Consider the following 17,482-nt stretch of genomic DNA (forward strand, 5'->3'; position numbering starts at 1 on the left):
AGTATTACTCATCAGGGCATAGACTTGGATACTGTGAATATGAATGGTTTTTCTTGGAAACAAACTGAGATTATTCTGTCATTTTTGAGACTGCATCCAAGTACTGCATTTTGGACTCTTGTTGACTATGATGGCTACTCCATTTCTTCTAAGGGATTCTTGCCCACAGTAGTAGATGTAATGGTCGTTTCAATTAAATTCACCCATTCCAGTCCATTTTAGTTCACTGATTCCTAAGATGTTCACTCTTGCCATCTCCTGTTTGACCACTTCCAATTTGCCTTGATTCATGGACCCAACATTCCAGGTTCCTATGCAATATTGCTCTTTACAGCATCAGACTTTATTTCCATCACCTGTCACATCCACAACTGGGTGTTGTTTTTGCTTTGGCTCCATCTCTTCATTCTTTCTGGAGTTATTCTTCCACTCTTCTTCAGTAGCATATTGGGCACCTACCAATCTGGGGAGTTCATCTTTCAGTGTCATACCTTTTTGCCTTTTCATACTGTTCATGGTGTTCTCAAGGCAAGAATACCGAAGTTATTTGCCATACCTTTCTCCAGTGGACCACATTTTGTCATAACTCTCCACCATGACCCATCCGTCTTGGGTGGTCCTACATGGCATGGCTCATAGTTTCATTGAGCTAGACAAGGCTGTGGTCCATGTGATCAGTTTGGTAAGTTTTCTGTGATTGTGGTTTTCATTCTGTCTGCCCTCTGATGGAGAGGGATAACAGGCTTTTGGAAGCTTCCTGATGGGAGAGACTAACTGAGGGGGAAACTGGGTCTTGTTCTGATGGGCGGGGCCATGCGCAGTAAATCTTGAATCCAATTTTCTGATGATGAGTGGGGCTGTGTTTCCTTCCTGTTGCTTGACCTGAGGCCAAACCGTGGTGGAGGTAAGGAAGATAATGGCGACCTCCTTCAAAAGGTCCCACGGAGGCACTGTTGCAGTCAGTACCTCAGGCCCTGAAGCAGGCCACTGCCGACCCACGCCTCCACCAGAGACCCCTGGACACTCATGGGCATGTCTGGATCAGTTTCTTATGGGGTATTAAACAAGTTACATAATATATACAAACATATATAAATAATGTCAGACACGAACAAAGCAGAACACTCAAAGAGGTTTAGAAACTATCTGCATAACCACTCGCTCCAAGAAGCTAAGGACGGAAACAGGGTCTAAGGTAGCTGAGAACGGGACATGTGAATGTCTTAATTGCTTAGATGTTATCCATTAACATTTGAAGATATTATTTTATAATAAGCTACTGTCCTTGAAGATGTTAAATCATCTCAGTGAAGAGTGAAGAGAGAGGAAGTGGGGCAGGGGTGAAGGATGGCAAGGAGGGTATATTTTAAATCATTTTGTGGAAGACAAGTGGCCTTATTATTTCCCCCCAAAGAAGGAAGAAGTCTTGATGCCCCATAAATCCATGAACACTGGACCTCCTTTTAGCCTTCCTCTCTCTGAATAGAAGGCATGTTGGGTTGAAGAGAAAATCCTTTCATCACGTCAGTGCCCCGGTGCCCCTCGCTGACAGTAAGAGGCGGACCTGCACCCGGGATGGCCGAATTAGCATTTCCCGAAGTCTGCCTCTGCCGGGTTGATTATGGAGATATTCTGTCCCTGCCAGCACTGGAGAGTGTTCACTCCTCAATGAAGTCTTCTTTTGAGGACAACATCACTTTAACAAGAATTTTTTTTTTTCATTCATATGTGACATTTTCAAGGGCTTACACTCGTTAATTTCTTTCCTTTCCAGAAGGACCCCAAAGCCAGATTTGGGTCTTAATCTGGACAGAATCAGCTCTGTGGAAGCTTGAGTTTCTGATTAAAGAGTGACTCACATGGTGATTGAGTGGGGGTCTGCAGGGAGGCAGAATCTCAGACCCCACCCCAGACAGACCCTGTGTTTTATAGAGACCTCCAGGTGATTCCAATATGTTCAGAGTTTGAGAAGCCCTGCCCTAGGCACCTCTGAAAACCGGGGTCCTGAAAACTCCAGGCTCGGGGTTCTCAAGGGCATTGAGATGGCCTTTAGCAAGTAATCGCATTTTATCACTTGCTATTGGCAACATCTGGAAAACCCCATTTTTGCAAAGATCCTTATGCCTTTTGGCAATATACCAAAAAAAGAGAGACTTTAAAACAGCATTTTAGACACATTCTCCAAAACAAGACAAGGAGTCGATTTCTGATTTGGGTTGGGTTGTAGTCAAACCATATGTAAAAATTAATGCACTGAAAGAGGCTAAATGAATGACAGGTTGCCATGAGCTATAAAACCAGGAGAAACTGATGTTTTTTGGAGTGATATTTTAAGTTAGGTCTGACTTTTCTTATTTTATTTTTAATATTTTCTTGGCCACATAGCATGTGGGATCTTAGTTCCCCAACTAGCGATTGAACTCACATCGCCTGTATTGGAAGCATGGAGTCTTAACCACTAGACCACCAGGGAAGTCCCAGGCCTGGCATTTTAACTATAAAACTAAAAGCAAAGACCTGATCAATTTTCACTGAAGTCACATAATTATTTCACTTTTTAAAAAAATTAGCCACTGTTATTTTCTCCTTACTATGAAAAAATAAACAAAGTTGCTGATTAGAGCAGACTCCTTACCTTTATATCCTGTGGGTTGATATCAGGATTTGTTTGACATCGCAGAGGTCCCAGAGTTTGAATATGAAAAATGTAGAGGAGAAATTCGTCCCGGGCAGAGAAGGGCCAGCCCACCTCCAGTAGGGTGTCACTGATGGTGCTTGGTCCAATATTGTGCAGCTACAAGCAGGGAACATGTCATGGAATGGTCAGCACAAGGCAGCAAGTTGAAATCAAACTTCATAGACTCAGAACCCATTCTAAAAAAGCATGGATTTGGTTTTAAGTCATCTGCACTAGGACTGTGACAATAGGAAGAGTCTCTTAAGCAAGAGGAATCCTGAAAGCAAGATGGGCTGATGCATAGAGAAGCCAATTCAATCTGTGCCGCTCTCGGTGCAGAATTCCTTTGCAAAGGCCACCTTCACTGTGTTTGAAACTGTGCCATTTACGTTACGTTTATGTTAATCTAATCACAGTGAGAGAAATGTCACTTTAATTATCTGCTTTCTAAACTTGGTTATTCTTTCTTTACATTGAAATTGGCCTCTTTCCTGACTACTGACTTGTCGATTGTAACCATATGCGATGCACTTTCTCTCACCCCCTGGAAAAATGGCTATCCATCAAATACCAGAGATGGCCCAGGCTCACCACAGTTCACTTCAAGTGTGCATTTCAAAGCTGAGCTCCTTCTGTTTTAATCAGTGAATCTCAAGGAAAGAAAGGCCATGTTGCATAAAGAGATGAACTCTTTGAACACAAGAATCCTGTACTTGCAGGACCCAAAACAGCCTGGGAACACCACTAAGTGGATTTAAATTTACTGTGGTTTTGAAAATTCACTTCAAAGTTAGCCGGGACCTTTTGCCCTTTTCTTTTTTCACAGTTCTGACAATTATAATGATCCATAAAACAATTTATAATTGGTTTTGCTTATTAGGTGGCTCATTTCATTCACATTATCAAAGCAACATGCCATCCATTGATAAAAGTATATTTTGAGACATGAAACTAGCCTGTAAGCTATGTTGGTGATTGCTTTTGGCACTACTGGGTATTACCCTTAAATTTTATGATCCATTGTTGCTCAGATTAGAAGAAGGGTTGCCTTGAGAATGATTGAGTTTGAATGTCTTCAAACTTAAAAGTTTCACCATTCTAAGGAGAGACTAGTGCACACAAGGTTTAATAAATTACTTGACAGCATTTTTTTCCCAGTGAGGTTCTTGATCAGAGTGGCCTTGGGACTGCATTATCATTTTGTTATCAAGAGAGCTTAAGCCAAAGCCTTGATCCAGCTTTGGAAAGGGTTTCTGATTCTGGACCACAGGCTGGGAAGATAGCAGGCTTTCATGTTGACACTACACAGGAGTTAAAGCTTCTTTCTCATATATGTAAACATCTCATCAGCTCTGAATTGGCTTTAACTGTTATTCTTAGAGAATGCTACTCATGTCCCTTGTAGCTTAAGATGAAAGATATAGTCAGAATTATTAGGTCAGTGACATGCATGACACAAGAAAGGGACAGGGGCCATTAACCAAGAAGGAACCTCAAATAGAAAATGCCTGGGAACATCATTTTGCTGTCTCCTTGAAGATGATCAGGAATAACTTCTTCACTGACAGCATGTACTGGGTTGGCCAAAATGTTCATTTGGGTTTTTCACACGAACGTTTTGGCCAGCCCAACAGTTTATTAAGAAAAAAAAAAGAACTACTAAACTAATCATTTACCATATCTTGGTTTCTAGCTGTAAAATTTTTTTTAATGTTTCCGATAATGTGCCAACAGAGCTCCTCTCTATGAACAGTTTAACACTTGAAGTGGAAACAGATCAATAGGTCTTTATCACAGGGTGCTGGTTTGCTTCTGAAAAGTAAATGGACTATTTCAAATCTCAGAATAACATACACATCTGATTGAGGTTAGTCGAATGAACAGTAAAATTATTCTTATCTGTCAAACATCCACCCATGCTATACACCCATTTGGGGAATATAAAATAGCAGACAATCCATACAGTTTTGTCTAGTACCTTCTGGCTGGTGACTTTTAATTTAAAAGGTAGATGGGTTTTAAAAATAGCTGAAAATGTAGGAAGAAGTGAAATAAAGTCTAGGGAGTTTGTCATTTCTAGACTTAGGCTGTCCAAACATTAAAAGAGAGGAAATAAAGAACTTTGGCCACCTGATGCAGAGAGCCGACTCATTGGAAAAGACTGGAATACTGGAAAGATTGAGGGCAAGAGGAGAAGGGGGCAACAGAGGATGAGATGACTGGATGGCATCATTGACTCAAAAGACATGAGTTTGAGCAAGCTCTGGAAGATAGTGAAGGACAGGGAAGCCTGGCGTGCTGCAGTCCATGGGGTCTCAAAGAGTTGGACATGACAGAGCAACTGAACTACAACAAAAAGAAAGCTTAAAAATGAGTAGGAACAAGATAAAATGTTTCTCACTGTATAATGGCTCTGGCCAGTAAAAAGCCAGTGATCCTCTAGTGGTTACTTAGTAGGACACCCTTCCACCACCCACTGCAATATGAGAGCAAAACAGCACAAATCTAGGCTGGATCTTGGATTGGTATCTTTTAAAATGCTGCGAAAAGCTTATTAGCAAAGAGCATAAGAATAAACCCTGAATGCAGCTTCAACAGAGACAATGACTACCTCATAAATATGTTCCACCAATGGTCCAACTCCCTCCTCCTTGCGAGGCTCCTCTTCCGGTTCCCAGTTCTGAATGGGCAGGACGATCTGCGGAGGGTGGGACACCCTGAAACATGGAACTTGACGTCAGTCGCTGGTGCTGGCACGTGTAAAGAATGTCTCACTCGTATGGCGTACATTAACAGCAGTGGCAAAAGTGACTGTCAATTTATTTGAATAGACATCGTCCACAAGGAAAAAGTACTGAAAGTTTTTGTTCAGCAGAATCACTAAAGGAACAGGTAAGGGTCTGAGTGACAGTGTTAGTCACTCAGTCGTGTCCGACTCTGTGTGACCCCATGGACTGTAGCCCACCAAGCCCTCTGTCCATTGGTTTCTCCAGGCAAGAATACTGGAGTGGGTTGCCATTCCCTTCTCCAGGGGATTTTCCCGATCCAGGGATCAAACCCCGGTCTCCTGCATTGTTGGCAGATTCTTAACCGTCTAAACCACCAGGGAAGCCTTCAAGGGTCTGAAACATCTCTTAATTAACTGGTCTCAACTCAGATTGACTTATTTTATAGCATCTCCTCTCTTAGGCACTAGGGGACAGAGCAGAGCGCATTCCTGAATTGAGGTGGATAATTTCACATATACATACATAAATACACATCTCTCCATAGATCCTGTGTAAGTATAAGTGTGCGTACAATCCATGCTTTAAGTCATATTAAGAAAAGGGACATTTTTGTGGATAAAAAATCTAGAATTCTGTGGGATATGTGAAATGTCCAGTTGTAACAAAATACTGTTTCTTGTTAAATACTTCAGAGTAGAAAAGTGGTCACTTGTATATTTCTCCTTCTTAGATTTCTTTAGCTTTCCATGAATGCAGCCATACCTCTTATGAGGCCAGGCCCAGAGCCAACATAAAGCCTGATCAAATTCTAGAGTTATTTTATATAGTACTAAAGCATGAGACAGAGAGAGAAGGAGAGTTAAGTGGTGGAATTGTGTAAGTAGGATCTAGCCAGGCTATTCTGTCCATGGGATTCTCCAGGCAAGAATACTAGAGAGGGTTGCCATGGCCTCCTCCAGGGGATTTTCCTGACCCAGGGATTGAACACATGTCTCTTATGTCTGCTACATCTGCAGGTGGATTCTTTACCACAAGTGCCACCTGGGAAGCCCTATTAATTGGATATATAGGTAGTTTTGCCTGCAATTTACACCTAGAAAGTGAGCATTGGATGAATGAAATACAGCATGTGGCATTATTCTATAGCAAAAGTTGATTGCAAACCAAATTGTTATTGTTTTATAATCTTAAAAATGATAATTCCCCCAAAACAATGCTTCCTAGCAGTTTTTAGGTAAAAGTTATCTTTCAAAGAATTCTTAGACCTTCAGCTAACTTCAATAGAAAACCTCTCTTTAGGCAATTGAAGTCTTAAAAGCCCTTCTAAGAATACCCAGTAATTAGCACAGCCTTTAGTAACTTCAAATGTTATCTTTTCTCTTCTTTGGGTAATCTCTTTCTAAAGCAGAAAGCAAAATATATTGGGTTAAATTCTGACTGCAGGGCAAATAACTTAATTTCTATTTGTCTCCATTTCTTTATCTGGAAAATTATGATAAAACTCTGGGCTCTGTACCACAAAGGCTTGGGAAACGTGTCAACTGCATTTTGGTCAAAGTTAATTATGCTGCATTGTCTTCTAGGGGTTGGTGGGACAAGTATATTTTTTAAGCTGACTACCCACAAAAAAGTTTCTAAACTGTAAAGCCCTTTGCATTCACCCTTCATATACCACTATTAAATAAAAAGTGTGTAGCACAGCCTCCTGGACTTAATATTTTATACCTGTAGATCAGTTTGTATTATGCCACACTCCCCTTTCTGACTGGATTTGATTAAACCAAGTGTCAGCTGCATAGCAGACCCAGTGAGAAGAGGAGAGAAGATGGCAGGATGCTTTCATCACAGGACTGCCCAAGAGCTTGGGCTCCCATTCCCAAGGGATCTTGACAACCTCACCACCCACATTTTCACTCAGCTCTCAGTTTAGTAACAGTTGATTCTAAAAGATCTACATCCATTGTGAGGCTCTAGGGAAACTTTTTATTTATTTTGGCATCAAGAAAAAAAATATGGAATAGAAGCTGAGCCCATTTTCTCTGAAAAACCTTGTTCCTGTGTTCATCAATCCTGTAGGACTGGTCATAAATTTCCTTGGACTAGAAAGTCATAAATATAGACCTTGGCAGGTACTGTGAAGACAATGTGCTCAAATCCCCTCAATGAAAGAAAAACTGATGTCCAGAAAAGTAGGGAGTTGGTTGCAGGTGAAGATGAGAGCTCAGATTCACTAAGCACTATTCACTGTATTTCCAATACACTGTACACTACAGGGGCCATTAAATGGCAGTGGTTTTAGTAAATACAACTTAAAGAAACTCCCTGGTCCATTTGTGTAGCAAAATCAAATAGAAATCTATAAAGAAATATACAATCTATCACAGGGCATGGGAAAAATTAAAAACCATGTCTCACAAAAATCAAGTTATCTACCCTCTAAGACCCTTGCAAATCTAGGGAAACCAAGGACAAAGAATAGCTCCCTAAAGATTCCCAGCTAAATACATGAAACACTGTTTACTGTTTTCAAAGTTGCTAAGAAGGTAGCAAGTGAGGAAGAAAAAAGAATATGAGCAATTACCTAGCCTAGGATGTACAGCCAGTGCAGTAATCGAACAACCCGTACTGAAAGGTCCTCACATTCTGAGAGTGTTATTCCACGGAGACCCCTCAGTAATAAGACTGTGGTACTCGGTGGTAACCCTGGACATGAGGAGGGGATGTAAGAGGAGGTAAGGAATTCTACTTTTGAAAAGTCTGTATGTTATCAGGGAGTTCAGATCTGATGATTTGGTAGTGAGTCCTATTTTCATCATCCCATTTCCAACCCCCATTAGTCCCAAATAACAAAGATTATCCTTTATTGTATGGAACAGCCCTATGTAGACCACGGTTATCCATGATTGCAGTCTCTCTTAACATAAACCCACTCAATCCTGATTAATTTGTCAACAATACAGTTTTGCTTTTAAGAATTTTTGAAAATTTCAGTATAGCTGATTCATAATGTTGTGTACAGCATAGTGATTCAGTTATACATATATGCATGTATGTATATATATTGCCCCCTTCGTGGATATCACAGCCTTGTCATGGCAAATGGGCTGTGTAACTCAAAGAAGCTATGAGGCATGCTCTGCACAGCCGCCCAAGATGGATGGGTCATAGCGAAGAGTTCTGACAAAACGTGGTTCACTGGAGGAGGGAATGGCAAATCACTCCAGTATTCTTGTTGGAGAACCCCACGGACAGAATGAAATGGCAAAAAGATATGACACTGAAAGATCCCCCTAGATCAGAAGGTGTCCAATATGCTATTAGGGAAGAATGGAGGGCAATTGCTAATAGCTCCAGAAAGAATGAAGAGACTGGGGCTAAAGCAGAAATGCCTCTCAGTTGTGGATGTGTCTGGTGGTGAAAGTAAAGTGCAATGATGTAAAGAACAATATTTCATAGGAACCTGGAATATTAGGTCCCTGAACCAAAGTAAATTGGACATAGTCAAGCAGAAGATTGAACATTGACATCTTATGAATCAGTGAACTAAAATGGAGAGGAATGGCTGAATTTAATTCAGATGACCACTATATCTACTACTGTGGCAAAGAGAAGGGGAAAAAGAGGAAGCAGTGACAGATTTTATTTTCCTGTGCTCCAAAATCACTGCGGATGGTGACTGCAGCCATTAAATTAAAAGATGCTTGCTTTTTAATTGTGGTGCTGCAGAAGACGCTTGAGAATCCCTTGGACTGCAAGGAGATCAAACCAGTCAATCTTAAAGGAAATCAACCCTGAATATTCATTGGGAAGACTGATGCTAAAGCTGAAGCTCCAATACTTTGGCCACGTGATGTGAAGAGCTTACTCACTGGAAAAGACACTGATGCTGGGAAAGTTTGAAGGCAAAAGAAGAAGGGAGTGGCAAAGGATGAGATTGTTAGATAGCATCACCAACTCAATGGACATGAATCTGAGCAAACTTCTGGAGATATTGGAGGACAGAGGAGCCTGGCGAGCTACAGTTTATAGGGTCACAAAGAGTCAGACATGACTTAGCAACTGAACAACAGCAACATATATATTGCAATATATGTGTTTTTCATATTTTTCCATCATAGCTTATTGCAGGATATTGAACATAATCTGTGCTATATACACTAGGACCTTGTTGTTTATCAAGGATATAATTTAATTACTCTTCATGAGCTTAATACTGTGCATGTTGCTCTTATAGCCAAATTTACTTCTCTATAGTTGTATGCTGAATTAATCCTTTGTACCAACAAATGACATGTAAATCTGCTTAAAGACAGTGTTGACATTATCTGATTTTGAAACAAATAGGACAATTCTCAATACATTTTTTTTTCCATTTGGAGAAATAAATCCATTTTAGTTTATTCTTCAAATTATAAAAATGACAGTAAAATGTAAAGAATTTAATAATTAAAATACATTGGAATAAACACCATTGACCAAAAAGAAAATTAGATTTTCCTAAAGACTGAACATGGAAGATTATCAACACATTAGCTGTTTGCTCCTTGAAAAATTAAACACTGGAACAGATATTTTTGCCAACTGTTTGGAGGAAAGAGCTTTACTTAGAAAAATGGTTTCAAAAAACTTTAACACTATCTTAGAGAATAAACTGTGGTCAATTGTTGGATATTAATCTAGCAATGAAAATAACTGCATACACATGAGAAACTGAATTTTAATTACCTATTTTGATCATTGCTAAAGCAAATAGAAAGTTTACTTCCTTTTTTACTTAGAAACACTGGTGTCATAAATGATGGCATAAATATAATTAAAAATATTAATCTCTTTAAATGGATATGTGAGAATAAAAAAAGTGAAGTCGCTCAGTTGCGTCCGACTTTTTGCGACTCCTTGGACATGGCCTACCAGGCTTCTCCATCCATAGGATTTTCCAGGCAAGTGTACTGGAGTGGGTTGCCATTTCCTTCTCCAGGGGGTCTTCCTGACCCAGGAATTGAACCTGAGTCTTCCATGTTGCAGGCAGGCACTTTACCATCTGAGCTACCAGGGATATCCAGTTAAATTAAGCACTTAGCTTACTTGGACTAAAATGAATTTTGGAATTAAGAAACAGTTTCAATTTATTTTTGGTTAGCAAAACAAAGATAAGCTAAGCTTAAAGAGATAAAATTTCATATATACTAGCTGTAAATTTTAAAAAGATATAAAAATAAGACGGTAAAAATAATGTTTGTGCTTTTTGTCTCTGATTTTTTTATACAGTGTTTATCTCATCAAGAGAGGGACAGCAGAGTTAAATTAGAAATGCACAAAAATGAAACATCTAGATTAGTTCCAAATATCTCTAAATCAAACAAGTCACTTCCCATGAGTCACCTCATGAGTTAAAAAATAAATTACAAACAAAATGGAGAAACATCTTGAGCTGAGTTATAATGAACACCCAACATATTAAAATTTTGGTATGCTGCTAAAATAGCTTTAGAGGAAAATTTATAGCACTAAATGCTTATGTAAGAAAAACTGGAAGAAAGTCTTTAATTTTACATAGAGGAACTAGAAAAAGAAGAGAAAATCCAACTTAAAATGAACAAAAGGAAAAAAATAATGACAAAAGTAGAAACCAATGGAATAGAAAACAAAAACAAAAGCAAAATAAACGAATAAAGAGGAAAGAAAGAAAAATCAATGAAACAAAAAAAAACACCCTAGTTCTTTGAAAAGATCACCAAACACTAGTGAGACTGATCAGAGAAAAATATAGGGAACAGAAGTTACAAGTTGCCAATATTAGAAATAATGAAGGGACACTATTAGAGGTCCTACAGACACTTAAAGGACAGCGAGAGAAAATTAAGTCAAAATGTGTGACAACTTAGATGAATGAGAGACAAATTCCTTGAAATACCACCAAAATGCACTAAAGTAGAAATAGATAATCTGAATAGCCTTATATCTAAGGATGAAATGGAATTGTTAAAGGACCTTCCTACAAAAACAAATCCCCTCCTCATAAAAAAAATAAATAAATAAACCAAGCCCAAAACTCCAGTCTGAGATGATTTCACTGGTGAATCTTACTATATATTTAAGTTAGAAATAATACCAAGTCTACACACAGTCTTTCAGAAAAAAAGAAAAGATGGTTGAATTCTTCCATCTCATTTTAAGGAGCTAGCATCCTCCTAACACCAAAATCAGAACAAAAATTGGATGAAAAGAAAACAGATCAATATTTCCCATGAACATGTATGCAAAAGTCAATAGCAAAATTTTAGCAAGTTAAATCCTACAATATATAAAAATGATAATCATCATGCTTAAGTGTGCTTCTTGCTCAGAGTGCAATTTTGGTTGAAAATTCAGAAACAGAAGTTAACCAAGTCACCACTTTCGTGGGCAAAAAGGGGGAAATCATTTAACTTATCCTGCCTCTGCAGACAAGAATAATAGAAGCCCTGTGTTTGGTACTTCCCCAGACTTCCTCTTCATAGACACAGAAAACACATTTGACAAAACTGAATACACATTCATGTCAGAAACTGTTAAGACAATTAGGAAGAAGGCAACATTCTCAACCTAATAAAGGCGACTATAAAAACTGCAGCTAACATCAGACCTAATGGTAAAAGACTGAATATATTCTCCTTAAGATCAAATCAGGGTCTCTCAACAAGGCAGTTTTACATTTTGCTTTTACCTCTTTTACTCACTTTTGCACTGGCAGTCTCTACTGGCAGTAAGAGAAGAAAAAGAAAAAGGCATAATTACATAGCAAACTAAAGAACCTCTTGAAGGTGAAAGAGGAAAGTGAAAAGTCTGGCTTAAAACTCAACATTCAAGAAATGAAGATCATGGCACCTGGTCCTATCACTTCATGGCAAATAGATGGGGAAACAATGGAAAAACAATGGCAACAGTGACAGACTTTATTTTCTCGGGCTCCAAAATCACTGTGGATGGTGACTGCAGCAAGGAAATTAAAAGATGTTTGCTCCTTGGAAGAAAAACTATGACAAACCTAGACAGTGTATTAAAAAGCAGAGACAAGAGACATCAGTTTGCTGACAAAGGTCCATATAGTCAAAGCTATGGTCTTTCCAGTAGTCATGTATGGATGTGAGAGTTGGACCATAAAGAAGGATGAGCACCGAAGAATTGATGCTTTTGAATTGTGGTGTTGGAGAAGACTCTTGAGAGTCCCTTGGACTGCAAGGAGGTCAAACCAGTCAATCCTAAAGGAAATCAGTCCTGAATATTCATTGAAGGGACTGATACTGAAGCTGAAGCTCCAATACTTAGGCCACCTGATGTGAAGAGCTGACTCACTGGAAAAGACCCTAATGCTGGGAAAGATTGAAGGCAGGAGGAGAAGGGGATGACAGAGGATGAGATGGTTGGATGGCATCACTGACTCAATGGACATGACTTTGAGCAAGCTCTGGGAGATGGTGAAGGAAAGGGAAGCCTGGCGTGCTGCCATCTGTGGGGTGGCAAAGAGTCAGACACGACTGAAAGACTGCACTGAATGGAACATAGCAAATGGTTTAACCTTGCCACAAAGAGGTCTGGTCTTTGCCCTCAACTTCTGAGAGATAAGCTCTCAAAATTTTATGCCTGAGAGAAGAAATATCTTTGCTTTTGGCGGGAGCGTGAGGGGGCGGAGGTCACACTGGATATTCTAAAGACATAATTTTTGGAGTTGCTCACATCAGGAAGACCAACAGAGTGACTCACAATGGGAGGCTCGATCACATCATCTCAGTCATCCTGGAGACTGAGATCAATTACGTGTGCATACATATAGTGTGCATAATCCACACTGCTATGTATAAAATAGAAAACTAAGGAGACTGCTATGTAGCACTGGGAACCCAACCTACTCAGTGCTCTGTGACAACCTAAATGGGAAGGAAATTCCAAAAGGAGGAAATAAAAGTATATGTATGGCTGATTCACTTTGCTTCACAGCAGAAACTGACACCGCAGTGCAAAGCAGTCATGCTACAAATAAATAAATATAAATATTTACCAAAAAATGTAAGTGGTCAGTCAGTCATGCCTATTTTATGGAGCACTGTCCTCCAAAAAACCCACAACTGAACACTGAGACTTGAGTGAGTTTCTCTGGTCACAGCATTCTATTACACATCAATACCAGGAAAGTAACCCATCCTGCCTCTGCAGACGAGAATAATAGAAGCCCTGTGTTTGGTACTTCCCCAGACTTCAACTGTGCACTTTTGGCCCCTAGCTGATTGTAATCTACATCTTCTCCCTGTGATAAACTGTTCCCATGAGTATAATAGCTGTCAGAGTTTGGTGCGTCCTTCTAAGTGAATTATTGAACCTGTGGGTGGATGGGAACCACCCAAATCTGCAGTTCATGTCAGAGGCAAGGGTGATCTCTGCTCTCTAATTTTGTATCTGGTTAAACTTTTGAACATACAGATTAGAAAGGAAGAAAGAAAACTGTCTTTATTTGCAGGTCATATGATAATTCTGTAGAAAATTCTAGGAAATCATCAAACAAAACGCTTCTAAATTGTTTAGTGAGTTCAAGATCTCAGAATACACTACTTCATTTTAAGACGTGTTATCTATGTATATACATAGCTTCGTGAGACAGAATAGGAGGTACAGACAAAGACTCTCAGATGGACAACAGATTGTTTAACAAAGAAAGTGAAAGTCGCTCAGTCATGTCTGAGTCTGTGATCCTATGGACTCTAGCCAGCCAGGCTCCTGTGTCAGTGGGATTCTCCAGGCCAGAATATTGGAGTGGGTAGCCATTCCCTTCTCCACGGTATCTTCCCAACCCAGGGATCAAACCCAGGTCTTCCGCATTGCAGGCAGATTCTTTACTGTCTGAGTCGCCAGGGAAGCCCAAGAATACTGGAGTCGGTAGCCTAGCCCTTCTCCAGCGGATCTTCCTGACCCAGGAATTGAAACGGTCTCCTGCAATGCAGGCGGATTCTTTAACAGCTGAGCTACCAGGGAAGCTTTTGTTCAACAAAAGTGCCAAGTAATTCAGTGGGGGAAAGGACAGTCTTTTGAACAAATGGCACAACAAGTGGATATTCGCATGCAAAAGTGAACCTTAGCCCTAACCTCACTCCAGGTATAAAAATTAGCTTAAAAGGAATCATAGACCAAAATGTAAAACTATCAAACTTGTAGAAGAAAACACAGGAGAAAATCTTATGACTTTGGATAAAGCAAAGATTTACATAGGAAACAAAAACCACAAACTGCAAAATATTTAAAAGTTGGATTTCATCAAAATTTAAAATGTTTGCTCTTTGAACATCACTGTTAAGAAAGTGACAAGCCAGACCATGAACTGGGAGGGAATATTTGTAGGACACTGTTCTGATAAGTGATTTTGTATCCAGAATGTGTAAGGAACTTTTACAACTTGACAGCAGGACAGAAAGCTCAGTAATAAATGGGTAAATAAATGGGTAAAAAATTTAAAAGCCACTTTACCAAAAAAGGGGGACATGGATGGCAAATAACCAGTGAAAATATGCTTAATATCATTAGTCATAAGACAATATTAATTAAAGACTCAGTGAGATACTTCTCACTGACACACCAAAATGGCTAAAAACAAATAAAAGAATCTCAAGCACACTCTGGCAACCATACAGACCAGCTGGAACTTCTGTGCTTTGCTGGTGGGAATGCAAAATAGAAATGGTACAGCCACTCTGAAAAACAGTTCAGCAGTTTCTATAAAGCTAAATACACACTTGCCATGTGAGTCAGTACCACCGTTTGTGAAAACAAACGTCCCAAGAGCCATATGTGAATGCCTATAGCAGACTTAGTATTAATAGTCCCAAACAGGAAATAACCCAAATGTTCACCAACTGGTGAATGGATGAACAATGTATGGGAAGTCCAGATAGTGGAATACCTCTCAGAAAAAGAATTGCAGAATATTGATTTTCTTAAAAAAAAAAACAAAACACCAAAATATTGATACATGTAAGAACATGGAATTTTTTTTCAAATGCATTAGGCTAAGTGAAAGAAGTCAGTCTCAAAAGGTTACATTCTACATGAGTATATTTATATGGCTTTCTAGAAACACAGTCACAGAAAATAGACCAAGGCTGCCAGAGCCTGGGAGTCGGGGAAGGATTGCCTAAAAAGTACATGAAGAAACTATTTGGGGTTTTGGAACTGTTTTATAGTGAATGCTCTTGTGGTATCATAACTCTTCAAACTAGATACCTGAAAAAGTGTGAGTTTTACTTTATATAATATATATTTCAATAAACTCGACTTAAAAAATATCACAAACCCCACAGACTGTAAAAAGACATTTGCAGTATGTGTAACCAATAAAGAAATAGTGTCTCAACTCTAGAATATGAAAGAACACCTATGAACTAATAAAAAGTCAAGTCTCTCAACAGAAATAGGTGTAAAAGAATGAACAGAAATTGCCTGATAGGAAGAATAAAAGTTAACAAACATTAAAAAGCAAGCAAACATAAAAAAGCTGCTTAATCTCATTTAAAAATCAAGGAATAGCCAATTAAACCTTCAATTGAATACTATTTCCTATCCATCAGATTGGCTCAAAATGTAAAACTAGGTCATTTTGAAAGCTAGTTAATGAGGAGCAATGGAAATGTCAATCCACTTCTTTCAGGACTGTAATCTGGTAAAACTACTTTGGAAAACAATTTGGTATTCTCAGTAAAGTTAAATAGTATATACTCTCTGATCCTGAAATTCCACCTCGAAGCATATACCTTTCTGACATTCTGCCATGAGTGTACTTGAAGATACATATAGTAGTAGATAACTAATGAAAACCTACTATATAGCATGGGGGGTGGGAGGAAAGAAGGGTCAAGTTGTTGGTAGGGAAAATTTTAAGTTAACCTTAAAATGCATTCCAACATACAGTAGGTGCAGATAAATACTTTTTGATTCCACTTACACAACGTACTTGGAGTAGTCAAATTCATAGAGTTGCAGGGTGCATTGATGGATGCCAGGGGCCAGGACTGGGAGGATGAGGTGTGGGGAGGAGGAATGGGGATTTACTGTTTGATGGGGACAGAGTTTCAGCTTAGGGAAAGTAAAAATTTTAGGAGATGGATGATGGTGACAGTTGTACAACAATGTGAATGTACTTAGTGTCACTGAGCTATACAGTTAAATATGGTTAAAATAGTATATTTTATATTATGTGATTTTTCCACAAAAAAATTAAAAGCATTTGTAAAAAAGCAAAAATACAACCCCAAAAGTAGAATAGAGACATAAGTTAAATTATAGGTTTATAGTAGCTTTATAATGCTATTATTCTTCTGCAATTAAAATGAATGAACCAGAGGCACATGCATTAAATTGAGCAAATGTCAAAAACATTCACTACCATGAAAAGAAATCACAGAAGCACACACAAAATTTGTGCTGACAAGGTTCAAAAACCTCTCTCTCATAGGCTGTAGATCACCATTATTTTAAAAACATGTAGCTGGACATAAGCTGCCTATATTTACACTCCAGCTGCTCACTTCCTAGCTGTGTAACCTTCAATTCCTTATACCAGAATTCCCTCACTTGCACAGTGAGGGTACTAGAACATATTAAGAGATGCTAACGTGCTAGGGTAGCGTGTGAAAGGATCCACAAATGCAGGCATTTTTATCATTACCTCACCCACTAGGCAGAACTTCAGTGGTGCCAGGATGGCATCCGGGAAGCCCCACCCCTGCCCTGACGCCATTGAGCACCCGGGGAAGCAGGAAAAGAAGGCACAATGACAGCGGCCTTAGTGGGGAAATCTACAGTCGGCGTCATGGAGGAGTGTGAACTCCTAGGTCTCAGGACCTATGGAAGAGGAAGGGGAACTGAGATTTCTGGAGCCCCAGGGACAGTTCAGCCTAAAATACCAGTTGACATTTGTAGCCAAGTCCTTGATGGTTCTGATAAAACAAGAATTAGAATAAAATCAATCAAGTCCACACTTGGTACAAGATAAGAACTACATGTAGTCCATTTCCGATTTCTTTTCCCCCCAGGCACAGATTTCCCAGATGGT

The 17,482-nt window shown here is 39.2% G+C and overlaps 1 protein-coding gene across 2 annotated transcripts in view; it reads right to left on the minus strand.

Annotated features, from left to right (window-relative positions):
• Positions 1–17,482, minus strand: part of ITGA8 (integrin subunit alpha 8) — a 190,197-nt gene that overhangs the window by 46,025 nt on the left and 126,690 nt on the right. For both annotated transcript variants that reach the window (XM_020881335.2, XM_020881336.2), the window contains exons 24-25: positions 5,289–5,394; positions 2,636–2,794 (exon numbers count right to left, since the gene is read on the minus strand). In XM_020881335.2, coding sequence (XP_020736994.2) covers positions 2,636–2,794; positions 5,289–5,394 — 265 coding nt within the window. The remainder of the gene's footprint in view (positions 1–2,635; positions 2,795–5,288; positions 5,395–17,482) is intronic.

This window comes from Odocoileus virginianus, chromosome 9 (genome assembly GCF_023699985.2).
Source record: "Odocoileus virginianus isolate 20LAN1187 ecotype Illinois chromosome 9, Ovbor_1.2, whole genome shotgun sequence".
In the NCBI taxonomy this organism is placed as follows: Eukaryota; Metazoa; Chordata; class Mammalia; order Artiodactyla; family Cervidae; genus Odocoileus; species Odocoileus virginianus.